The sequence below is a fragment of the Hibiscus syriacus genome, unplaced genomic scaffold (assembly GCF_006381635.1).
Source record: "Hibiscus syriacus cultivar Baekdansim isolate YM2019G1 unplaced genomic scaffold, ASM638163v2 tig00110472_pilon, whole genome shotgun sequence".
NCBI lineage: Eukaryota > Viridiplantae > Streptophyta > Magnoliopsida > Malvales > Malvaceae > Hibiscus > Hibiscus syriacus.
The window spans coordinates 2668496-2695974 of record NW_024062752.1 but is presented as its reverse complement, the minus strand read 5'-3'; the positions used below and the strand labels follow the sequence as shown (position 1 = coordinate 2695974).

The 27479-nt window shown below is 35.2% G+C and overlaps 1 protein-coding gene across 2 annotated transcripts; it reads left to right on the top strand.

Annotated features, from left to right (window-relative positions):
* The first annotated feature begins 1929 nt into the window (after window positions 1–1929).
* On the top strand, window positions 1930–26136 carry LOC120127664 (probable BOI-related E3 ubiquitin-protein ligase 3). 2 transcript variants are annotated; one of them, XM_039145528.1, is made up of 4 exons: window positions 1930–2069; window positions 2159–2528; window positions 2603–3188; window positions 26107–26136. In XM_039145528.1, the coding sequence occupies exons 1-3, from the start codon at window positions 2014–2016 to the stop codon at window positions 3185–3187; spliced, it is 1011 nt and encodes a 336-aa protein (XP_039001459.1). In that variant the 5' UTR covers window positions 1930–2013; the 3' UTR covers window position 3188; window positions 26107–26136. The 2 variants fall into 2 exon arrangements, with proteins under 2 accessions (XP_039001459.1, XP_039001460.1); XM_039145529.1 differs by lacking the exon at window positions 26107–26136 and having other exon boundaries at window positions 2603–3190.
* Window positions 26137–27479: the final 1343 nt, after the last annotated feature.

The window sequence follows — 27479 nt, the reverse complement described above, 5'->3', positions numbered from 1 at the left end:
CGATTAGCACCCTAATTTTTTCTAAATCATCAGGTAGCTCCTGATGATTTTTCCTATCAGTAGACCACCTATTCAAGGAAAAAAATTATTATACGCTGTATAAAATTATTAATATACAAAATCAGTTTTATAATTACCTCAGAAGTAGTGGAAATACGAATGGGTTCTTCACAACGGGACATAAAAAGAGCAATCAATACCATGCCCAAGACTGCAGCAGCAGGAGACATCCGCCGATAGCATTACGCCTGTAGTCAGTGGCTCCACACATCTCCCTGTACATCAAAGCCAAAACTACCGAGCCCCAACTGAATGATTCGGCCATACAAAAGTCGCTAAGATGTCGCAACCACATGCAGTGAACTAGGTTGCACGATTTGTCTGGCATCAGCAACCCTCCTATCAACTGCAGTGTGCATGCCCGTGCATACATCTTAACTTCATCCTCAGAGGCGTCTGTGCTCAACTCCCGAAAATTAGCATCTAACCAATTTAACGGTATCCTACCTCCGATAAAACTTTCCGGGACACGTCCTAGATTATCCCGGCATAAAGTAGTCCAGGAACCCTGCGAGATCCCTGATATCACATCTCTATCCACCGAAAGCCCTAGGTGCATAGCAATATCCTCAAGTGTAATCGTGCACTCCACCGCACGGAAGATGGAATGTGTGGGTCTCCGGCCTCCACCGCTCTACTAAGGCAGAAATAAGGTCTGGTTCTATCTTACAATGACTTTGATATCTACCTATGTAATCAAATCCAGCCTCTACTAAATACGGCAAGACACAACTAGGTATCATTAACTTAAGATTCCTAATAAAATGATGTAATACACGGTCCTTCTCCTAAAAAATAATAATTACACAAATTAATTCTTAATCTAATAATCATGCTTTAAATAAATCAACAAATTATTACAAATAATTTAAATTAAATTAAAACGTTAAAATATTACCGTATCAGTAAAGTGTCGAGATATATGATTTTCATCCAAGCGAAGTAGACCGCCTTCCATTATATATTTGCAAAAAAAAAATATTGGTGAAATAATAAATAAAGTAAAATGCTTAAATAAATTAAATGCATAATATTAAAAATATTAAAAAATATACCTTAAACAGAGAGTATTTGAAATAATTTGAGAGAATTTGAGATAATATGGTATGATGAAAGTAATGGACGAGGGGTATTTATAGGGAAGGTTAGGGGTAATTAAAGGTAAAGCGCCCCCTGTACTGCGCTATACCCACGTGTCATATAAACAACTATAGCGAGGATCAGGGGGTGCGCTATACCTACGTGTAAGTCATGTCAGCGTATAGTGTGGTACAAGGGGCGCGCAATACCCCACGTAACGCCAAATCAGCATATAGCACGAGACAGAGAGCACATTTTACTGCTACGGGTGTTAGATCGAGAAATATAATATAACCGGTATTAGATCGATAAATATATCAATCACCGGTGATTTTTGATAAAAACGCAGAAATCAAATGACTTCTGGTTAAATTGGATTGTCTAACATTTTTTATTAGAAAAGTTTATTCGCACAACAAACACACACGTGATTGATAAAAGAAATAGTGTTTCAGTTTCTAATTCTAGTGTTGTCCCCTTCTCTTAAAGGAATAAAAATATTAAATTTAAAATATGTGAAGAGAATGGGACCTGGGAGCATAATTAGACCACATAAATCTTTAATTTATTTGGAGTTAATTGTTTATTAGAATCTAGAGAGTGAAGTAAGAGGAAAGACAAGAGGTTAATTTGGTAAACAAATCCTAAAATAGACAAAATACCCAAACCAACGAACTAATCTGCTATTTTATAACCTTATATTTCTGCTTCATAAATGCAATCTAATTTTTATTTTATTAAACCGAACAGAACCGAATACTAAATAAACCCCACCACTACTCTATATTTCTCTTCCATTTCACCCTTCATAAAAGCCAAAGCATTTGCAAAGCCAACTCGAAACGCTATCATTCCCCCTTTTCTCTCTAACCCATGGCTGTTGAAGCTAGGCATCTCACTCTTTTACCCCCTCAATTCCTAGGAAACAGGTTAGTTTTAAAACGACCCAAATGCTCTAAACAACGAGATATTTCCATTTTCCTTTGAATCATATCTGAAAATCGTTTTGTGTTTACAGGGAAATGATGAATCCCATTGAAGCAAACGGGAATCTGTATCCTGCAGAGATGGGATACGGCTTTCCAACGGCGGCGGAAGGATTGATTCCTTTGTACAACTCTTTGCTTAACGATCAAAAAGCTGCAGCAGCGGCGGTGGCGGCGATGAAATCGGAGAGTTCTTTGACGTACAACAATGTTCTTCCATTACCCAGAAAGCGTTCGAGGGATTCCATTACTCCAATCCTTTCGTTTCCTTCACTGGCTCAACAACAACCCCATGGCAATAACAATAATAAAGCTTGCTCCCCGTTCTCGTTTCTGGGTCATGATATTTTGCTTCACATGGAACAACAACAGTTAGATATTGATCATCTTATCTTCCAACATGTGAGTTTTTTTTTATAATATTGGTGGAATTTTTCTTTCATGTTTTGATATTGATGGAGTTTGGGTTCTTTTAGATGGAGAAAATGAGGGTGGAAATTGAGGAGAAAAGGAATAGGCAAGCGAGGAAGATAATGGAGGCAATGGAAGGAGGGGTGATGAAGAAACTAAGAGCCAAAGAAGAAGAAATCGAGAAGATCGGGAAACTAAATTGGGCACTCGAAGAAAGAGTGAAATCTCTGTGCATAGAGAACCAGATATGGCGCGACTTGGCTCAAACCAACGAGGCTACTGCCAACGCACTACGGACCAACCTCGAGCAAGTCGTCGCAGCCGCCCAGCTTAAGGACGAGCTCACTCGTGGCGTGGCAGAGGCTGCAGCCGTAGAAGCGGCGGGAGACGAGGTGGATGATGCGCAGTCTTGTTGCGGCAGCAGTTGGGAAGGGGAGAAGCAGCGCACGTTAGCAGCGATAGCCGAAGAAGGTAGCATCGGTAGCGGTGGTGCCGGCCAATTCTGTAGAAATTGCGGGAAGGGGGAATCGTGTGTGCTGCTGTTGCCGTGCAGGCATTTGTGCTTGTGTGCCATTTGTGGGTCGACGGTTCATATTTGCCCCGTTTGTAAATCCACTAAAAATGCTAGTGTTCATGTTAACATGTCATAACCCCCCCCCCCCCAAAAAAAAAAAAATCAGTATACCCACGCAAAATCAAGAAAAAATTGTTGGATTTTCCAAAATTTTGTAATTAATTAGATTAATTCTTTTTCTCTAAATTTCTAGCTTGGGTTTTGGATTTTTATTCCTTGGTACATGTCAATTTTTTTCTTCCAACAAATTGGTATGCGTTCAAGGTTTTTATTGATAGGGTTGAATTAATCAAAATTTAAACTTAGAACTTTAAAAATTCTATTATTTTGAGTTATAAATCAAATAATTTTAAATTATTTGTTAAAAATGAAAATATGAATCATTGGGATTCATGTCATTTAAAAATTAAAACAATCTTCTATGATTACTAATGGAATAAATTAAATTAGGATGGTTATCTTTACTTTTACAATATTTGATTAGAATTTATTAATCAGATCAAATATTAATAATTAATTCAATAAATCAACGAAAACAAATAGTTAGCGTCGTTCAAACTTTACCAAATGCAGACTCTTATTGTTTCAGTTGTAAATGCATAAAAAGATTTGAAGTAAAAAGAGAAAAAAATTAATATCATAAATAATATTAATAAATATGCTTTTAAAAAGCTAAAAGGCAAACAGGTGGGGGCCCCACATAGTGAGGGGAATCTACCCGACATATATAGGAGTGGAAGAAGCGTAAAAGGGTAGATAGGAGTGTGGAAGTGACGTGCGAGAAACGCGTGGAGTAATCTAGGAGTGGGGGAACTGAAAAGGGCAGGTGTGTGGCAAACGCTGACACGTAGAACGCGCGCAAATGTCGCTGTTGTTTGTTCTGCCGCTGTTTGGTAGTACTAGACTACTAGTCCCCCTACTTTTTCCTTTCTCTTTCTCTCCTCCCAAAACTCACCGTTTTAAGCATCTTTTTATGATAAATCACATTGGGTCATCAATTATGGATATTTTTTTCATTTAACTACGATTTTTGTTTTTTATCATCAATAGTTATTAATTGAAAAAAAAATGTATTTGATTCTAAAATTACTATGATAATATAAAAATTAGCTAATCTTATTCCCATATGTAATTGGATAAGGGGAGGAAGGGTAGTAGACTGCCCCCAACGTCAGGTTGAGAGCAGTTTCCGTGGAAGATCTACATTATGAGTTGCCCTCAATGGGATTCGAGGACTCTCCGTTATGAGTTGCCCTCAATGAGATTCGATCCCACGACTATACGGTTAAAAGTCTTGTGCTCTACCAACTGAGCTACACAAATAATTTAATCAATTTAATCATTATTTTTTTGATAATATATTTAATCTATATTAATTAATTTAAATTTAAGCTTGAATTTTACATCATCCAGAAAATTTTTAATCAACTTAATCTTTATTTTTTGATAATGACTGAATTATTTTTTCTTTGAAAATTGTTATATTAAAACTTTTTAAAACATGAGATAAAAAGAGATATTTAGAAGACACGAGAAGGAAGCGGGGGAGCCAAAAGAGGTAAAAAGGACAAACGGTAAAGAAACAGTGAACAAAAAGTACGAACAAGTCTTTTCACTCCTGCTATTATCGTATCTTTTGATTTTTTATTTATTTTTGGCGTATTTTAGATGTCCACTTTATTTTATATAATATTATTTAAAGTATTTCTTTTATAATTTAAAATTAAAACTAAAAAATAAAGTAAATGGTAAAAGCATCTTATCATAGAAGTTGGATTACCAAAGGGGATATTGAAAAAGAGGTGTAGGCGGTTGTTGAAGGAGGCGCATCGCACGCCACGGCACGTTTTCCCTCCTCTGTCACCTCTACTCTACATTGCCTCATTTATGTCTAGAAATTCGTATAAATTTCATTATATATAATTTGAGATAGTTATAAGGTTTTTTTTATTAAATTTGCAATCGAATGAGATTGATATTTTTACTATTATCTTTTCGGACTAATATTTGGGATTTTATTTAATGCTTATTCAAATTTGAATTGATTTGATACCATTTAAAATAACAATAAAATTGAAAGATAAATTATATATATTTTTATTATAAAACATCCATAAACTATGACGTTAAAATAAATTTTATAGGATCTGTACATTAAAATACTTACTTTAACCTAATATGCATGAATTTCAATAATCTTAATAGTAAAAAAATTATTGTTATTTTTTAAAGTTTCAGATTCAAACACCGATAATATCAGAGGTATGAGCGTTCAATATTAAAAGATTGAGAGTTATATTTAAATAAAGAGAAAATCGCCTCAGTGACCAAAAATACCTTATAATATACGATTTTAACCAACTTTTTTTGGATTTGCCAAAATGACCAATAAAATCGCAACGCGATATCAAAATCGCAACGCAATTTAGAAAATCGCAACGTTAAAAAGAAAATCGCAACGGTCAAAAGAAAATCGCAACGCGAGCTTCCAAGTTCGCAACGCGATTTAGAAGAAAATCGCAATGCGATTGATAGGGTCGCAACGCGATTTATAGAATCGCAATGCGATTGAGAGAGTCGCAAAGTATTGTAATGGATGATAACTTATGAAGAATAATGATATTGGGAACAAGTGTTGGTAATGCTCAATCCCACATAGTATTGGAAACACTATTAGGAATTATATTTAAGGCTTGTATTTTGCACTTCCTTGTTGAGTGAAAGAGGACAAGGGGGACTCTCGCGCGCCGCCGCCGCCGCCGTCTCGTCTCGGGTCGGGTCGGGTCGGGTCGCGGTCGCGGTCGCGGTCGTGGTAATACGTGTCTTCGACACGTCCGCGCGGATACTATCTTTTTAGAGAAAATTCTTAAGAAACAAAATTTTTTTAACTATTCTTTTGACCGTTGCGATTCTATAAATCGCATTGCGATTCTCTCAGTCGCATTGCGATTCTCTCAGTCGCATTGCGATTTTCTTCTAAATCGCGTTGCGACTCTCTCAATCGCATTGCGATTCTATAAATCGCATTGCGATTCTATCAATCGCATTGCGATTCTATCAATCGCATTGCGATTTTCTTCTAAATCGCGTTGCGAACTTGGAAGCTCGCGTTGCGATTTTCTTTTGACCGTTGCGATTTTCTTTTTAACGTTGCGATTTTCTAAATCGCGTTGCGATTTTCTAAATCGCGTTGCGATTTTGATATCGCGTTGCGATTTTATTGGTCATTTTGGCAAATCCAAAAAAAGTTGGTTAAAATCGTATATTATAAGGTATTTTTGGTCACTGAGGCGATTCTCTCTTAAATAAATAATACAATGTACTTTCCCATATTAATAAAAAAACTTTGACCTAATATTCTACTACTATAAATGTATTTTAAATACAAATTCACATATATTATAAAAATATGACGTTAATTAACGTGTTCACCCACCTATATATGGACAAAAATAAACAAGATAAGAGTAAAGGAGATAGCTATAAAGTTTGGTAGATATTTATTGACATCAGGGATTCATGAATTTTGAAGTTTCTAATTATTTTTTATGGTTAATGAACGTGGTTTTATTATTTTAGACTTTAAATTTAACGTAAAAATAAATATTTAAATTATACTTTATGTTAATTGTTATTTTTAGGTATCTGTTACACTTTTAGTTTATTGTTAAATATGAACATATATAATTTTTAATTTGTAACAACATAAATACATTATACAGATACGACTCATAAATTTTAGAAATAACAACAATATCTTTTAACACTAAAATAAAATTGTTTGATGAGATCAAATATGAAAAATATAAGACTTAATTTAACTAATCCATATTCAAGAAACAAGATATATTATAAAATATTAATATTATTTAAAAAGCATTGAGAGGAACGATCGTTTATGTTAAAAATTTTAATTTTTTAATTTAAATATTTTATTTATGTTTTATATTGATAATATATTTTTCCTTTTTAAAATTTCATAAATTCTCCTTAACATAAAATCTTGCTTCCATCTCATATTATATCATTAATTTTTATATTATGCATGAATTTTAAATTTAGTGATATATATTATAATCAGGTCAGTTTTAGTTTATATATTTCTTTTGAATTTCAAATTTTCAAAATTTTAATCATGATTTAAATAATATAACGTTAATATGATTAAATTACACGAATTATATGATACAATGACTAATAATAAAATTTAACTATACCATTTAATTACAATTAATTTTTATAATTTTAGGAAGTACAAAAAACTAAAATAAATAAATTCCAGTATAAAATCAAATTTATGATATATATATATATATATATATAAATTTAATTAATAAAAATATAAAATTGTATTTTGAAAGACTATTAATAGGGTCGTTGCCAGATCCACCATATCAAATTCAAGGACCATCTGCCCCTTTATGGTCAGCATAACCTCCAAAACACGTGAATATGATATCTAGCAACTAATATTATTACCTTAAAAAATCTATTATTGTTGTTAGTAGTAATTTTTACCGATATTTTCGTTTTTTTTAAATATAAACAAATATTATTTAAATGAATATATGTAATTAAGTATAAGAAAACCAAAATGTAACTTTAAATGCAATGCGTGCGACATAACCAATAGCATATAAAATAAAATTTTCTTTAAGTAGAAAGAGATATTATATTCTTTAAGTAATATCAATAGTTTTAATCTTGACTTTTGTTAATATAACAAATTGAATTGAATTAATCATTTTTATAATGGACTTTTAAAAAAATCGATCAAAATTAATTGATAAAGAAACCAAATATCAACGATTAATTAAAAAAAATAACCATATGCTTAGCTGTGCCCCTCGCAATTTCTATGTTAAAAAAAGCGGCAACATGAGTGACCTAACACACTGCTCTAACAGTACTGGCCGACTCCTCGCTTCTCACCGTGGACAACGCTTTAAATGTGCGTTTAGTTTACGGAATGTGAGATTATCCGTGAGAATGTAAGATTATTAGTAGAAATATAAGATTACCAGTAAGATTATCAGTGAGAATATAAGATTACCAGTGTGAATATAAGATTACCAGGAAATGTTGTATTTTATGTTTGGTTGGTTTAGCAGGAATGTAAGATTTTCGAGTTTGATTGGTTTAGCAGAAATGTAAGATTACCGTGTTTGGTTAAAAATTATTTGAATGTATATTTGACCAAATTGTCCTTATTTTTTTAACAAGTTAAAAAATATTTATATATTTTCTTTAAAAAATTTAAATTTATAAAATTTATATAATTTTTTACAAAATTAAAAATATTAAAAGATTTAATGAAATAGTAAAATTTTATTTTAACCCTGAACTTCATATAAAATTTTAATTATAGATTTTTTTTATAAATCTAAAATAGTTTAAGTATAAATTTGTAATTTAACATTCGTAGAATTTTTATTATTCAACAATAGAAAATTGATATTTTTGAAAAAAAAAATTAAGGGCATTTTAGTTCAAAACACCGGTAATCCAGAAATACTTGAAATAGAAGTAATGACATTTCCGGTAATATACTTAAAAAAAATCACTATTAATAATCTTACATTACCAGAAATGAGATTTCCGACTAACCAAACGTGGAACGTGATTACATTCCCATTCAAACGCCCCTAAGAGAAGCTAACCGAGCAGCTCATGCACTAGCAAAATGGGTATTGTTAAAATGTAATGTTCCTTTATGGTTTGTTAGTGATTATCCTCAATTTATCTCGAATACTGTTATTTTTGACGTAATTAAAATCGAATGAATGCAAATAATCTTTATTCTAAAAAAACACATAAGAATATTGGTAACATGACTCTTTGTGAATAGGGAACAGTCGTCTTACATTATTTTAATTAATATTTAGCCTCAAATCGCTTGGTTCCAACATTAAGAAAAAAAAGGGGGGAAATAAATTTATTTTTATAAAATAATTATTTATTAAGTGGTTAATAATTTCTTAATGAATATATTTAATTCCAGTAATAAAAAATAAGCACACATAAGTGCATAAAATACGGTATCTTTCAAGATTGTTGGGATTGTCAAAAGGGATATTAAGTACTGATTTATTTATTTTTTATTATTTCAATGACACTTGCCCATTAATTGAAGTTTTTAGGTTGGAGTGGTCTATTTTACATTGGAATCCAAAATACATTAAAAATATAAAAAATATAAAAATTAAACGTTTCAATCGAGTTATGGTTCTGGTTATTTTAACTTTTTGAAAATCAATATTTATTGATATAATATTATAAAAAAGTTATTTTATAATAAAAATAAAAGAAATAGTTTCAGTAATTAAGTATTTACGCTGATGTATAGCATGAATGTTGGTATAGTTCAAGTGATTCAATCTTTCTAATATAGATGGAGAACTACGAATAATGATGATATAAAGGTTGAATATGCTATTTTTAAACTCGGATTAAATCAAATAATAAATAATAAAAAATACTTAAATAAGATTTGGATGAACAAAAAATTCAACCTGATTTGATTCATATCGATTCCAATCTCACTTGATATAAAAATGAAGCCTAGGCAAAAGAAACTTTTTTTATATGTTATAATTATGAATTTTATCATTTATTTAATTAGATTAAATAATCGATATTAATAAGAATGAAATTCAAAATGAGTCCATTTATATATAATGGTGAAGAAAGGCATTGAAGAGCTACACACGTTTATGTCTCCCATTCAAGAAAAAGATGTATGAATGAACTGAAAAAATAAACTTGATTGTTTTTGGTCCCATTTCCCATAGAATCACACATCGATGTCGCTGTGGGTCAACTTTTCTTTTCCCAATAATTATTGTTTGACATTAATACATAAACCTAAATAATAATATTAATGAGGCAATATATATATAATACTCACAAAATGCTCCAATTCATCGTCACGTACACACTACGCACCTACCCAACAAAACGTTGTCTACTTGGATAATGACACTTGACTAGGCTTGTCTAACATTTCTTTATTATTTGTTTTCTAATTAGATTTATTTTTAATATACAATGAAGTAAAATTTTTCGACTTCGATATTAGATTAAGTTTTGAACAATAATTTTTTTGTTATCATTACTTATTTGAAATTAATTAAATTATTCAAAAAAATATAATTATAATTTGATTGGACTTAATTTATGGAAAAGGTTAATATTATTTGAAAATAATTTCAAAAGAGACTAGGACAATGGCTTTAATTATTTTTTTGAAGAAAATCTTTTTGGTTTAAAGGTGTTGAAGATTTAGTACAAAGGGGTTGGTACGTGTCAAATACGTTGTCATCTTCATTGATAAAAATGGAAAAAATAATATTGGGGAATTATTGAGTTGAGTGTGGGGTAACCAAAGCAATGGACGGTACAAAAGCATAGAATATTGATCCAATCAAGAAGGATAATGGACCACTCTTTTGATGGATGGAAACCCCAACTTTGCCAAGGGGGCACTCATTTTTTCTGGGGTTAAATATACTAGAGGTTCATAAACTATGTTTAATTATTTTTTTGATTATTAAACTTCTAAAACTTATAGAATGGTTATCATGATATTGATTTCTTGAAATGACGTGACAAATATTTTTTCATCTATTCCACTTTGAAGTTAATGTCCTTACTCCCACCTGTATTTTACATGCCATTAATTATTGATAAGACCAAAGTTGGATCAAATTAGAAGTGGGGTGGTTTAGGGTTTATGGGAATATTATTCTCATTTCTTCAACTTCAACGGGAGGGAGCATTACTAAGCAAGTTTCAATCTTCAATGGCATTTATTTGTTGGGTGGGAAGTGGGAAGTGGGAACTTTTGCTTTCAAGTCATCATGGCAATCTTTTAGGGTTTCTAAAGAAAACCCTAATTTGATTGAACAAGGAATTGTGATGGGTTATATGATTTTCTTTTTGAAAAGGGAAATTGGTGGGTCTAAGGCATCCCACAAAACTCCCAAAAGGAAGTGTGCTTAAACCATTCACCTAGAAATCATATCTTGCACAATAAAACTTTTTTATGTGGGAATTTCAATGACCTGCCAATGCCATGAATCTACCTTTTTCTTTTTACATAGGATGACAATCGGGTGGAGTAGGGATAAAGTCTAGAGAAAAGGGCATTTAAGTGTAAACATCAGTTTTATCCACTAGCTCAATGAAACCATGTGCTACATGTGTCGAAACGATTTTTAAACGGTGGGGGATTTGGAAACCGCGTCATTTTTAATTGTTCTCTTTACGATTTAATTTCAATTAAAAACAATGCAATTTTAGAAAACCTCTCGTTTCGAAAAATTGGAAATTCCGTTACGGTAAAATAATAAGGTTCGAGGAGTCGCCACCAATCTTTGATTAGGGTGTGATTGGGCACCCAAAAACATTTTGTCATTTTAAATAAAAATTAATTTTAATTAAAACGACAAGTAGAGGTCTGCGTTATCAAAATCCAAGTTCGGGAGTCGGTTACGCGTGGGGAAGGATTAGCACCCCCACAACGCCCTAAATCGGTACCTAGTCGATTAATTAATTTCTTTGCAACGAATTTCACAAGTTCAGAGTTAGTTTGATTTATGATCCCTTAAAACAACAAAATGCAAATTTGTAACATTCAAAAACAACGAAATAAGTTATATTAAAATTACCAAGCCATTAGAAAGATAAAGGATATTCGATTATTTAAAAATATCGAGACCAGATCTTTAGTTGAGTTCTAACGATCTTTTCTCAAATAATTTAAATAATCGAACATTTCTTTTTCTTTCATTCCCAAATTTTAAAGTGATTAATCAATCCTTTTGGTGACACTGTTGGAATACACTTTTAATTTAAAATCATCAAAACGACCCTCTAGTAAGTTAAGAGAAGTCATTTCAATAGTTTTAAATTAAAAGGGTATTACCCTTAATCCGATTATATAGTCAAGGTTAAGTCACACAAATGAGGCTAACATGCTTTAAAACATTACACCTAAACAAGTACATACTAACAACCTGCTCAAAATAATATGTACATGCATATACTCGAAATAAATCTAAATTAAACCTACAATTAAGCATAAAATATTAAACAATGGCTAAAACGAAACGTACAAAAATAAAAGCAATATGTCTAAACAAACTGAAACTGAACACATTACTAATTCAGCACTAAAATGCAACATGCAAAGATATGAGGGTCAACATCTAAACAACAGAAAATAAACAAATCAACACTAGGACGAAAATTAAATGAACCATAAAATAAAAAGACATAATTAGAAACATGCAAACTTCGACCTAGGGACTAAAACGAAACATGCAACCATTCAGAGGTTAAAATGTCTAGAGAAACAAACCTAAGTACATTACCAATCGGGCTGAAATTAAATACGGATAAAACATGAAGTTAAAATCAAAAATACAAAAATATCGATTTAAGGATTAAATATAACATGTAAAAACTTGAAAACCAAATGTGCAAACGAAAGGAAACACATACACTAGCATTCAAGACTAAAATCAAATGTGCATAAAAGATGAAGTCCAAATTACTAACAAACAGGACTCGATTCCATGACCAAAACGAAAATATGGGCAAAAGCGTGGTGACCTTAAAGCAATTAACCCTAAAAACCTAATATAAAACTTACTTTAAACTAAACCTATCCCTCAGACGTTCCTCTCATCTTCTCTACTCTCCCTCTATATTCTCTTTTTCATCTCCCCCATTCACAAACCACGGGACTCCAAATCCCAAATCCGGCCACCATGCACAACGCCCCGGTGACTCAACGTAAAGGTAAACGATCTTCACCCTACCTCTCTTTATTCTCACTCTATTTAGAAATCACGATCTAAAAGCTAAACCTCATACCCATGTGCAAGGTCTCAGACAAATCTCAACGCTCGGACACCAACCCCTGCTACGCACGACTCGGGTAAACAATCCTCTCCTGATTTTATTTCATATTTACCTTGGTTTGAAGACAAGACCAGTACACACAAAGAAAACGGGAAAATGGAAACAAACCAAAAGAGAGTACCTCAAACCCAAAACGTGTTTTCTATTGCTTTCCCGATTTTAATACAATGAAGGATTGCACTTTCTTTTCTCTTTTACATTGATTTTCTGCTGTAAATTCGAAGGAAAAGATTGAGACCACCCTCCTTTGTTTTTTACTGTTTTCGTCCCTTGTTTGAGAGCCCCCTTCGAATGATTGTTGGGAAACCTCCTCGTTAATTTTTGGTTGTCGAACTCCTCACTGTTGGTTTCTGGTTCCCTGCTCTCGTGAACCTCCTTCCTTTCCTTGGTTAATTTCCGTCCTCTGTATTATATTCCCCCCCTCCTTTGAAAACAAAAACAAATTTTGTAGGTTATGGGCTCGAACAAAGTGGACGGCGGTAATGCTTCCTGAATGGCCGACAAACGCGGGTAGGTGCTTGGTGGACATTCACACTGTTTCCCGGTTTTTGGGGTAACGTGAGCCTCATTGCTGATGATGAAATTTTTTATTATCTCCCATAATAATGCTGCTCCCACATCATGTGTTGAATATACTAATGTATTTTGCAGGAACATGGGGTCTTCACGAGGGGCATGGACAGCATGGGTGGATAGATGAGTCATCGGGACTGATTTTATTCAACTAGTTTTGTATCCCACGTGCTGCCTTTCTCTCTAATAATTTTAATGTGCTGTTTATGCTTTGTGAGTGTGCCCCAACATAAACTTTCCCCCGCATGTGCTTGTTGCCGTGTATGAGCTGGAAATGTCTCACATGTGCTCCTACGTGTTGCATTATCCTTGTAAGCTGTTAATGTCCAATTTCCGCCTGTTTAGACACTCCTTAGTGCTCATATGTGCTGTTCCAACGTTTCCAATGCATGTGCAAAGAACAACAAAGGTTTTATCGAACTGAATTCGTAACTCCCGTATTGATTTTCCAGCTTGCACAGTCTTCAGTTATCTGATCATATCTTGAGCTACCGATATCGGATTGATACGATTCAAAGTGCGTTGGAAAGATAAGAGATAGAGGATTAAATTTTAAGAAGACTTAATCATCCAAATATGCTCGTAACATGCTCAAACTTGGAAATCAACATGGATGACGTGCACTGTTTGTAATTTGGGGTCTGATTTGTGCTCGGTGTACCTTGGCCTGCAAAATGATAACATAAATAACGTTAACATTATTATTAATAATAAAATAATATAATAATAATAATAATAATATCCCGGACAAAACGGGTGTCTACAGCTGCCCCTCTTTGCTTATCCTTGTGTTAACAAGAATAGAGCAAAGATAAAAAAGAGACAACACGTTTTTGTCCAGTTCAATCTCTGCTTTAAAACTTGATAAGGGATCTATTCCACTCCTCCCCTGGGGTGAGACTTGAAAGATCCTCGGAAAACATGTTAACTCCATATTCCTTCAGAGAGTATGAGACCGGAATAATCTTCAATAAACGTATCTACTCCCTATTTCTTCAGAGAGTATGAGACTCGAACAATCTTCAACCATCGAGTTCGCTTCCTCTTTTTTAGGGAGTATAGAACTCGAACTTCTTCTGCAAACGGGTTCGCTCCCTCTTTATTAGGGAGTATACAACTCGAAAATCTTCAAACGGGTTCGTTCCCTCTTTCTCTAGGGAGTATAGAACTCGGACATCTTCTTCAAACGGGTTCGCTCCCTCTTTCTTCAGGAAGTATAGAACTCGAACAATCTTCAAACGGGTTCGCTCCCTCTCTTTAGGGAGTATGGAACTCGAACATCATCTTCTTACGGGTTCACTCCCTCTTTCTCTAGGGAGTATAGAACTTGGACATCTTCTTCAAACGGGTTCGCTCCCTCTTTCTTCAGGAAGTATAGAACTCGAACAATCTTTAAACGGGTTCGCTCCCTCTCTTTAGGGAGTATGGAACTCGAACATCTTCTTCTTACGGGTTCGCTCCCTCTTTCTCTAGGAAGTATAGAACTCGAACAATCTTCAAACGGGTTCGCTCCCTCTCTTTAGGGAGTATGGAACTCGAACATCTTCTTCTTACGGGTTCGCTCCCTCTTTATTAGGGAGTATACAACTCGAAAATCTTCAAACGGGTTCGTTCCCTCTCTTTAGGGAGTATGGAACTCGAACATCTTCTTCTTACGGGTTTGCTCCCTCTTTCTCTAGGGAGTATAGAACTTGGACATCTTCTTCAAACGGGTTCGCTCCCTCTTTCTTCAGGAATTATAGAACTCGAATAATCTTCAAACGGGTTCGCTCCCTCTCTTTAGGGAGTATGGAACTCAGACATCTTCTTCAAATGGGTTCGCTCCCTCTTTCTTCAGGAAGTATAGAACTCGAATAATCTTCAAACGGGTTCACTCCCTCTCTTTAGGGAGTATGGAATTCAAACATCTTCTTCTTACGGGTTCGCTCCCTCTTTCTCTAGGAAGTATAGAACTCGAACAATCTTCAAACGGGTTCGTTCCCTCTCTTTAGGGAGTATGGAACTCGGACATCTTCTTCAAACGGGTTCGCTCCCTCTTTCTTCAAGAAGTATAGAACTCGAATAATCTTCGAACGGGTTTGCTCCCTCTTTCTCTAGGGAGTATAGAACTCGGACATCTTCTAACGGGTTCGCTCCCTCTATTTAGGGAGTATGGAACTCGGACATCTTCTTCTGCTTCACTACTTTCTTGTGAAGGCTTAAGTTTGATTTGCTTCAAAGGTCGAACCTGAAAATCAAACATTATCAATTATTAATGTATGCTTGAAGATTCGAAAAACATTATACTCAAAAATTTAGAATTTAAGAGAATCTTTTCGAAATCCTTTCTCTTGTGAGAGCTTGTCTCGCCGCAATTGAATACGAGAGTCTTTCTTGACTTGACTGCCATTTGAACCTCTCCCTTTCTGGGACCTTGAATCGGTTAATGACTCCTCGCGCGTGTTTCCTTTTAATCACTTAATCAACTTCTTTGTACTCGAAAACTTTTTCTTTTTCTCCTACATCTGATGGTCGGATGGTTTGTTCCAACACTCTTCTGAGAAGGCTTAAAATGGATCTGCTTCACTACTTTTTGGTGAAGACTTAAGATGGTTTGCTTCGCTACTCTCTGGTGAAGACTTATGATGGTTTGCTTCACTATTCTCCGGTGAAGGCTTCAGATTGATTGCTTCACTATTCTCCGGTGAAGGCTTCAGATGGTTTGCTTCACTATTCTCCGGTGAAGGCTTAGGATGGTTTGCTTCACTTCTCTTCGGTGAAGGCTTAAGATTGACTTTGCTCCAATCTCATGTGTGCAAGTCTTTCTTCATACACGAAAATCTTCATTTTTCTTCTACATCTGATGGCCTTCACTTCAAAGCAATGCTCCTTCTATGGATTAGACCTCTCTGTTTTTCAGGGTATGCCTCTTTAAACACTTTGCATTTGAGGTTTGAAATCTTCCTTTCGATCATTGGGATTTTAACATTCTGCATCTTCTCTTTGCGCTGGAAGATCTGTCAAAATCACGTATTTATGCAAGAAACACGAATGCAATTCAATGTATCAGTGTAATGCATTTTCTTTTATGCAAATGATGCTTTCATGAATGCATAAATGTCGATTTAATCTTCATTTGCCTTCAAAGTGGCGAACTCAGTCTTCTTCTTCTGGATCATTCTTTCTATGGTCTGCTTTATATACTCGTGGAGCAACTCATAGTTTTCAACTTGCATCTTTGAAGAGCCATCTGATCTTCTTTTATCTTCTTGTCATCTTTGTTTTCTGTATTCATTTTGGAGAAAGTGTTTTCTCTCTCGACTTCTTGCTATGGTCAAAAGCATGATTGTGTTGCCACATTTCTGCCATTGGCTCAATTATACTTTCAGAGTTGTTCTTCCAGGACTCTGACATTGATCAATACTCAGTTGATTTGCTTCACAAAGTAAGCTCTGCTAAAATTCACAGTCTCCCCCTGACACTTCAAGTTGCGAGACTCATTCTCAATAATTTCTTTGTCTGAATCTTTTCATCTCAACATGACGTGGGTTCGGTCGTGCCCCAACATTATCTTACACTGGTACGGGCCTTCAAAATGCCCCATCACCTCAAATTGTAAGGCTCATTCTTCATGCCTCCTTGGTCTGAATCTTTTCATCTCAGCATGACGTGGGTTCGGTCGTACCATAACATATCACAACTTGAATGTTCTCATTATGGTGTCACTACACAGTAGCGTTGTCAAATAGTTTGAGGGCATTTTTTCGTGCTACTTAAGAAGTGATCAACCCTTCTAACACAATGTCTTTCATTTTCATTCGGGCTGAGATATGTGCCCCTTCTGAATGATGAGATAATCTTCTTCTTACTGGGTTACTGACAATGTCACAAAGAAATGTTGCCAGTTCTGTCTTTCATCTATTCTGATCTCTGGGACCTTCTACTTCAAGGTCGCGAAATGCTTCATGTTATGGCGCCGCTTATTCTTTTTCTCCAATAGAGGCACAATGAGCCTCACCCGCTTCAAGGACCTTTTACATTTGAATTGTCCTGTTTGAAAATGCTTTTCTCTTTCTCTTATTTTAGGGAGTAAAGAATGAAAGAATCTTATAAAACATTGTCCCTTAATTCAGACTCACAATCAAATCAAATCATAAACATGAATTCATAGAATATCGAAAGAATCAATAGCTCTTTAATGTTTTCAGGGTTATAAATCTTTGACAAGTGTCAAAATTGAGGGGTTGGTTTTAGGTTGGCTTCCTATTTTCTAAGGCTTCGACCACCAAAATACCATCTCTTTCTTGATCGTTGTGACCATCACAACATGCCCTTCTTTCTTGGCTTGGTATTTTAATCGGATGCGGACAAAATGACGCAAATAATATACTCCATTACTAGACTTTCCAGAACACTTCCATTTCAGTTCTCTGAAATCTTCCATTTGTTCAAGCTTCGTAGACTCCTCTAACCAAGGTAGTGCAGAAATATCGATCTAAAAATAAAATTTCTGAGTGCTCGTGTGAAATTGACTATGACAGGTGTTCCTTAACTCCCTTAGTCCATTTTTATCGCAACTCCTTATTTAGATAAACTTGATTTAATTTGCCATTATCGAGCTAGCTGAAATCAGCTTTATTGTAATTTGCCTTTATCAGGCTAGCTGAAGGGTTCATCTCATCACAAAGTCTTTGACTTGACAATCACAGTGGAGCATACACCGAATTGCCAGGTACCCGATCAAGGTCATGGTTTGAGTATAATCTATTCATAAAGCCAGGGTTTTCGAGTTTCCTCTATAACCAATTGCCTTAGTGGAATAGCTCAGCTTTATTGTATACATGTATATTATATATTTTGATGAGAATGTGGATTCAATTTCTTAAGCTTGTCAAGAAGAACCTGTCATAGTCTAGGTGTTGTTGAATGTCAGAAAATCTCATCGTTAGAGTTCAATTTCCAAGCAACTGACCTAAACTAGATTCACCTACTCGACTATTTCATCCGTAAAGATCATAATCATCATCGAACGTCGTCAACAAAAATGGTCTAGTCAATTTTGTAATGTCATACGCAAAAGATGCCCCATGTTGTCCGCTCCTATGCATACCTGAATACCAAGCCTATGGTTCATTCCCTTATGATAGGAGAAGGCTATATCGGTTCCTGCAAGAAAAGGGTATGGTGTTCGATTGTATCTTCTGGGGGTAAGGTCAAGGTCCTTGTTTTATCGGGTTTCAATCTTGTCATTTTGTCAAAGATTTATAACTCTAATCATTAAAGAGCTTTTAATTCAATTGATATTCAAAGAATTTCAAGTTGAAAATTCGATTCAATGCTCACCATCCTTAAAGTAACATGAATTCATTTAAATATCCTTACAAACAGAAAGATGAGAAAGTACAAAAAAACATGTTCAAACAAGATGCCGCAAATGAAGAATGCGATTGTGGTGGAGCACAACCTTCACTTGTTCAACCAAAAGGCCCTACTTTCCCTAGAATAGCGGGTGCCCCGTTGGATTAGGGTTTTTACCCTCACTTACTCCCCATTTCTCGATCACTTCTCTTGTCAGGACTCCTTTGTCAACGAGCCTTTCTATCTCTTCCATCAATGGTATACACTTATCAGTGTGATGGCCCAATGCCCCTAGATGAAAATCGCAAGCACTATTCGGGTCATAGCCATAAGCGGATGGGCTAGTCTTCATTCTTAATGGCCTTGGAGTGAGGTATTGATTCTTGATTAAAGGGGATAGCAAGTCAGAAATGGGCACTTGAAAAACCTTGAGGGTCGTATTTTCCCAAGACATCTTCTGCGGCCAGTCTCGGACTACCTCTCCTTTGACTTTTATCTTGTCACTTCCCACTTCTATCTTCTTTTTTAGTGTCAGAGAGGTCTCAAGAGTTGGGTAATTTATCTCTGCTTCATACCTCGATTTCCTTGACTTTGCTCTTATCTTTTTCAACACTCTCTTCCGTATGTACTTCACTTGTTTTGACCCCGTCAACTCTATTCTGGGGATTGACTTTCAGCTGTTTAGCATCCACCTCTATAACTCCTTGAGCCAAAAGATCTCGTACTTGTCGTTTGAAGTTGCTACAATTATCGATGGAGTGTCCTCGGGCTCCCGCATGATATTCACAGGAAACTTTCTCATTATACCAACTCGGATAAGGGGGCAACAAAGGCTTGGCCAGACGTGGAGCAATCAGCTGGGCTTGGAGCAACTTGGGATATATCTGGCTATATGAAAGCTCTTTTGACCCTACTTTCTCCTTGCCGTTATTATGATCATATTGAAGACCCTGTGACTGACCACTGGAACGGTCACTTTGAAGGTTTAACGTTTGACCAACATATTGGGAGAGACATTGATTTGCATATCTCCCTTTATTGACAAGTTTTGAGCTTCCGGGGAGCTTAGGTTTTCCATTTTCAAAGCATAACAACCCTTCCGTGATGAAGTTTTGAACTTTATATCTCAGGATCGTACAATCTTCTGTAGAGTGACTAAACTCTTGAGAATGATAACCGCATGATCTTTTGACACCCCGCCAGTCTGGACGCAAATAAGTATTATACCTCGGAGGAAAAGGCTTTAGGAGCCCACTTTCAAAAAGAAAAGGTAACAAGTCTGAATATGAGATCGGAATCGAAATCAGAGACATCCCCTTCTTCTTCTTTCTATTCTTTTTGGCCTTCTTCACTGGCATTTGAACATCCTCTATGCCTCTCTTCTTTGAGTCCGGCTCCACTTTCGTATTAGAAGTTTCACCCTTAACTTCTGCTTTTCCCAGTATGATCTCCGTAGCATCTTCTGGAATCTTACTTGATTTTTGGAGTTGACTTGAATTACCACATCCCTAACAGGTTCTTGATCATTTGCTATCATCACATTGGCTGCAGCGCTAACCTTCAGATTCTCACCCGAAGTCTTCATCTTTTCTTGTGTAACAGGGTCATCTGATGATTTCTCCCCATATATCACTGTAATCATCATGCTCGTCAACTTGGACATTTGTTCCCTAGATTCAACTTGGAACTTCTTTACTTCATCAATCATTTCTTGTTGGGTCTTTACGAGCCGTTCTTGAATTCTCTCGATCCTACTAACTCGCTCTAATATCTCATTCATTGCTCTCTATCTTTCCAGAAACACGTCTCGGGGTAACTTCAATTTGCTTTCAGAGCTTCTGCCACATCATCATTCACGAGTTACTCTCATTTTCATGATTGATGCATGTAAAAATGCTTAAATTAATACATGCAATGCGAAAATGCAAAATGCAAATGCAAATGCACGAGGTGTTAATCCCAAAAGTGACCACTTAAGAACAACCGTTCACTTAGACAACAAGAATTTCGTAAGTACACCATGTAGTCAAAATACAACTGCAATTTTTCATCTCTTCATTTCCTTGAGTCGTACTCTTCATGGGATCTGGTATCGCACCTCCAAAGTTGTTGGCGTATTTCATCACCTTTGATGTCGTCGAATTGAATCTTGAAATCTCCATTCTCACCTCCAATGTGAAGTGGTCTTCATGTCGTTATGAAGGGTCTTCTCGTCCTTGGTATGACTGTATCTATCCCTTGAGTCAACATCTTGGCCTTTGCAGCTTTAAAGGAATTCTTCAATCAGCTTCAGATCTCTTCGTTCATCGGGTGTCCTTCATGGATCGTTTGAACATCTCTGGATCTCCTGGTTTTGACTACATAGTGGAGAATTTCTTGCCTCAATATGGTCAGCCTTCTTGTTAGTCAATCACTTGTGAATTAACACCCCTCGATGACATGAGGATGCAAATGCAATAAAATCACAATAAAATAGACATAGAACGAAAACGGGTTAGTACACATAAGATAAACAACAAGATAGTGGATACCGTAAACATCACATAAAACCTACCCTCACATGCTGGCTACCCAATCATGCTTTAGTAGATCCTACCCGACATGATATCTACCCACATGTTTTGTCATTCATAAAGATCCTAACCGCATGGTATCTAATTCACATGTTTTGTGCGAAAATATAAAACCTAACCGCATGCTTTTCTAGTTCTCATACTTATTGCAAAAATAAATTCGAGGAAAAGGTTAGAATGAGTTTCCCCTTCGTGTCTGCAGACAGAAATTCAACATAAGATGGGCAGAGTTTCAGTATTTCTAAAAGGGTCCTCGAATTGTCCTTTGCTGGTGCCCCCTTGGGCTTGCCAGACCCTCGATTCTCACCCATTATAGGCTTAAAACAAATCAAGTTCAATCCGAGAGGATACATTTCCCTATATCCATGCGAGAAAACTCAATGTTTTCTCGTAGACATAAAGCATGTACCCCAGAGGTTACTAGCTAAAGCCCGTGCGGAGAAAAATAATTTTTCTCACGTAAGCGTAGCTTTCACCCCTACTTAACGGGACAGAGCACAATTAGAAGGCTCTAAATATCAAAATGGTTGTTGCGACTGTAAAGGAGAAACCTATAATCCTTTCCCTCGATCCAAGAAACACAACAAACTAAAGTGAAGGCCAAAAAACTGAAACATGTAAATCACACGTTAGTACAACTATTTATTTGTTAATTAAAACGCAAATTAAAATGCAAACAACAATTTAAAACAAATCAGGGATCATTAATCAAATTAAAGTGAACTTACAACTTTCGTTTGCAAAGACAATTAATTAATCGACTATAGGCCTGACTCTCTAAAAGTCCCCAGCGGAGTCGCCAAGCTGTCGAAACGATTTTTAAACGGTGGGGGGGATTTGGAAACCGCGTCATTTTTAATTGTTCTCTTTACGATTTAATTTCAATTAAAAACAATGCAATTTTAGAAAACCTCTCGTTTCGAAAAATTGGAAATTCCGTTACGGTAAAATAATAAGGTTCGAGGAGTCGCCACCAATCTTTGATTAGGGTGTGATTGGGCACCCAAAAACATTTTGTCATTTTAAATAAAAATTAATTTTAATTAAAACGACAAGTAGAGGTCTGCGTTATCAAAATCCAAGTTCGGGAGTCGGTTACGCGTGGGGAAGGATTAGCACCCCCACAACGCCCTAAATCGGTACCTAGTCGATTAATTAATTTCTTTGCAACGAATTTCACAAGTTCAGAGTTAGTTTGATTTATGATCCCTTAAAACAACAAAATGCAAATTTGTAACATTCAAAAACAACGAAATAAGTTATATTAAAATTACCAAGCCATTAGAAAGATAAAGGATATTCGATTATTTAAAAATATCGAGACCAGATCTTTAGTTGAGTTCTAACGATCTTTTCTCAAATAATTTAAATAATCGAACATTTCTTTTTCTTTCATTCCCAAATTTTAAAGTGATTAATCAATCCTTTTGGTGACACTGTTGGAATACACTTTTAATTTAAAATCATCAAAACGACCCTCTAGTAAGTTAAGAGAAGTCATTTCAATAGTTTTAAATTAAAAGGGTATTACCCTTAATCCGATTATATAGTCAAGGTTAAGTCACACAAATGAGGCTAACATGCTTTAAAACATTACACCTAAACAAGTACATACTAACAACCTGCTCAAAATAATATGTACATGCATATACTCGAAATAAATCTAAATTAAACCTACAATTAAGCATAAAATATTAAACAATGGCTAAAACGAAACGTACAAAAATAAAAGCAATATGTCTAAACAAACTGAAACTGAACACATTACTAATTCAGCACTAAAATGCAACATGCAAAGATATGAGGGTCAACATCTAAACAACAGAAAATAAACAAATCAACACTAGGACGAAAATTAAATGAACCATAAAATAAAAAGACATAATTAGAAACATGCAAACTTCGACCTAGGGACTAAAACGAAACATGCAACCATTCAGAGGTTAAAATGTCTAGAGAAACAAACCTAAGTACATTACCAATCGGGCTGAAATTAAATACGGATAAAACATGAAGTTAAAATCAAAAATACAAAAATATCGATTTAAGGATTAAAATATAACATGTAAAAACTTGAAAACCAAATGTGCAAACGAAAGGAAACACATACACTAGCATTCAAGACTAAAATCAAATGTGCATAAAAGATGAAGTCCAAATTACTAACAAACAGGACTCGATTCCATGACCAAACGAAAATATGGGCAAAAGCGTGGTGACCTTAAAGCAATTAACCCTAAAAACCTAATATAAAACTTACTTTAAACTAAACCTATCCCTCAGACGTTCCTCTCATCTTCTCTACTCTCCCTCTATATTCTCTTTTCATCTCCCCCATTCACAAACCACGGGACTCCAAATCCCAAATCCGGCCACCATGCACAACGCCCCGGTGACTCAACGTAAAGGTAAACGATCTTCACCCTACCTCTCTTTATTCTCACTCTATTTAGAAATCACGATCTAAAAGCTAAACCTCATACCCATGTGCAAGGTCTCAGACAAATCTCAACGCTCGGACACCAACCCCTGCTACGCACGACTCGGGTAAACAATCCTCTCCTGATTTTTTCATATTTACCTTGGTTTGAAGACAAGACCAGTACACACAAAGAAAACGGGAAAATGGAAACAAACCAAAGAGAGTACCTCAAACCCAAAAACGTGTTTTCTATTGCTTTCCCGATTTTAATACAATGAAGGATTGCACTTTCTTTTCTCTTTTACATTGATTTTCTGCTGTAAATTCGAAGGAAAAGATTGAGACCACCCTCCTTTGTTTTTTACTGTTTTCGTCCCTTGTTTGAGAGCCCCCTTCGAATGATTGTTGGGAAACCTCCTCGTTAATTTTTGGTTGTCGAACTCCTCACTGTTGGTTTCTGGTTCCCTGCTCTCGTGAACCTCCTTCCTTTCCTTGGTTAATTTCCGTCCTCTGTATTATATTCCCCCCCTCCTTTGAAAACAAAAACAAATTTTGTAGGTTATGGGCTCGAACAAAGTGGACGGCGGTAATGCTTCCTGAATGGCCGACAAACGCGGGTAGGTGCTTGGTGGACATTCACACTGTTTCCCGGTTTTTGGGGTAACGTGAGCCTCATTGCTGATGATGAATTTTTTTATTATCTCCCATAATAATGCTGCTCCCACATCATGTGTTGAATATACTAATGTATTTTGCAGGAACATGGGGTCTTCACGAGGGGCATGGACAGCATGGGTGGATAGATGAGTCATCGGGACTGATTTTATTCAACTAGTTTTGTATCCCACGTGCTGCCTTTCTCTCTAATAATTTTAATGTGCTGTTTATGCTTTGTGAGTGTGCCCCAACATAAACTTTCCCCCGCATGTGCTTGTTGCCGTGTATGAGCTGGAAATGTCTCACATGTGCTCCTACGTGTTGCATTATCCTTGTAAGCTGTTAATGTCCAATTTCCGCCTGTTTAGACACTCCTTAGTGCTCATATGTGCTGTTCCAACGTTTCCAATGCATGTGCAAAGAACAACAAAGGTTTTATCGAACTGAATTCGTAACTCCCGTATTGATTTTCCAGCTTGCACAGTCTTCAGTTATCTGATCATATCTTGAGCTACCGATATCGGATTGATACGATTCAAAGTGCGTTGGAAAGATAAGAGATAGAGGATTAAATTTTAAGAAGACTTAATCATCCAAATATGCTCGTAACATGCTCAAACTTGGAAATCAACATGGATGACGTGCACTGTTTGTAATTTGGGGTCTGATTTGTGCTCGGTGTACCTTGGCCTGCAAAATGATAACATAAATAACGTTAACATTATTATTAATAATAAAATATTATAATAATAATAATAATAATATCCCGGACAAAACGGGTGTCTACAACATGACTATAAGGTCTTTTACTAATAGATTCTTGGTGATTGTGGATGAAAACCCAACTCCCCCATCTTCCTTGGGTAAAAATCATTATGCTTCACTTTTCTCTATGTTTTACTTCATATATATATATATATATTCACCCTCTTTATCATTATTCATGAGTGGGTACTTTGTCTAAAAGTGTTTGTTAATAGTTCCATTTTGTCAACATTAGGCAACCAATGTAAAAAGCCAACCTCACAAATCGTTCATGTAGTCTTGTTGGGGTTGAGTAAAGTTGGCAGACATGATATCTTAACATATATCTAAGATCTCTGGTGGTTGGTAGTCATAAGGGTATTAGACTAAATCTAGAATCGAGTAGAGTCGCATCTTTTATTTCGGAAGAAAATTAAATTTAAAATCTTTATTTAAAGAATGTTTGAGTTTTTTTATATTTAATTTAGTAGAGCGGTATATATAAGATATTTGGAAAACTACTGCTGCAACACCTAAAAATGTTAAAAAGTGATTTTCTAATGTAAATGCAATGACTTGTTTCAAGCTGCAAAGATGGATGGATGGTCTGTACTATGTTCTTTTCATTGGTATTCCCCCATTTTCTGTCCCATTTTGTCTTTTTCATCTTCTTTCTTTCAAAGTTGTACATTCCAACAGTGATAAAGACATGAGCATGGAGTTGAAGATGACATTACAAAAGAATCAGCCATCTCTTTTGGACCAGATAAATTGGAAGAAAAATATATATATCTATGGTACTATTTGTCCACCATCACAAATGCATGATAATAACATATTGTGCTCTCTCTCAAGACAATTCATTTGCATATGCAGAGAGAGAGAGAGAGAGAGAGAGATGGAGAGATTTTGGCCCACCAATAATGGAATGGACCATGCAAAATTTCTTGTCCCTATAAAATCACAGCTCCAGATAGATGATTTTGACACCAACATGCTTATCTGCACTCATAACATACAATATTAAATGAAATGAAAGGAACCGTGTTTATGCAGTGTCCAAATTCTCTCTCTCTAACTATATGAAAGCTTGACCAGCTGCCTCCACTTTAATGGCACTATTATTTGTCTAATCTATCCGTTTCTTTTCTTTTCTCCCTCTTGTTACTGGAAGGATCAATGCAAAATCTTAAAGATTACATCAAATGTGAAACATATTTCATCATTCAATCAATCAAACATGTTGGAAGGTTCAAGGTAATTTCAAACATGTGAATGTAATTAAACACTGGCATCTACTCTTTTTTTTAATCTTTCACATTATAGGGAATTATTTTTTGGTGTTTTGTCTACTAATGGAAGATAAGTTGCTAAATGCTATCAGCTAAAAACATGGGGCCCTATTATAGCAGGTTTTCAGCAAGTTGTTTCCAATTTTTCTATATTATATCTACTGATTTTCTAGAAATAGTTGGAAACTTACAAGGAAAGTACAATCTATGGCTATTAGGGATTTTTCCAATTATGTTTCAACATGAAGATAAGATAACGTTGCATTTATGAAGTTGAATAGTAAAGATTTTGATATTCATTAGTATCATGTGAATGGAAACAACCTGTCATAGGGTTAGGCTGCCTATATGGGAAACAACAGAAGAGGCCAGAGGGTGTGAGGTAATAAATACATAGGGGCCTTGGATTGGGATCCACCATGAATGATATTTAATTATTAGCTGCCTTAATCTGTTAATCGGACACACTAGCCTTTTTTTTTATTCAAATCTGACTCTCAGTGTAATAATGGAAATGGTGGACAGTGATGACACAGGCTAAACCTGCCCGCCCACCCACCCTTTGGAACATTTCATAATTCAGAGAAAGCAGACATTGATGCTGTAATAATAATAGGGCTCATTTTTTCCACAGTAATGCATATAAATATATGAAAAAAAGATCTGTTTGTTTCTCACCAGTCATCATTCTTTTCCTAAAAGACCATGGCAGACCATGATGCAGCAGATGCATGATGACATAATATAACCAAAAACTTCAATATAAATTTAGTGCCATGTAAAATTATTGATGTTTTTCTCATGCATAATGCTACCAAAGAGACTTACTTTAAAACCTATTTT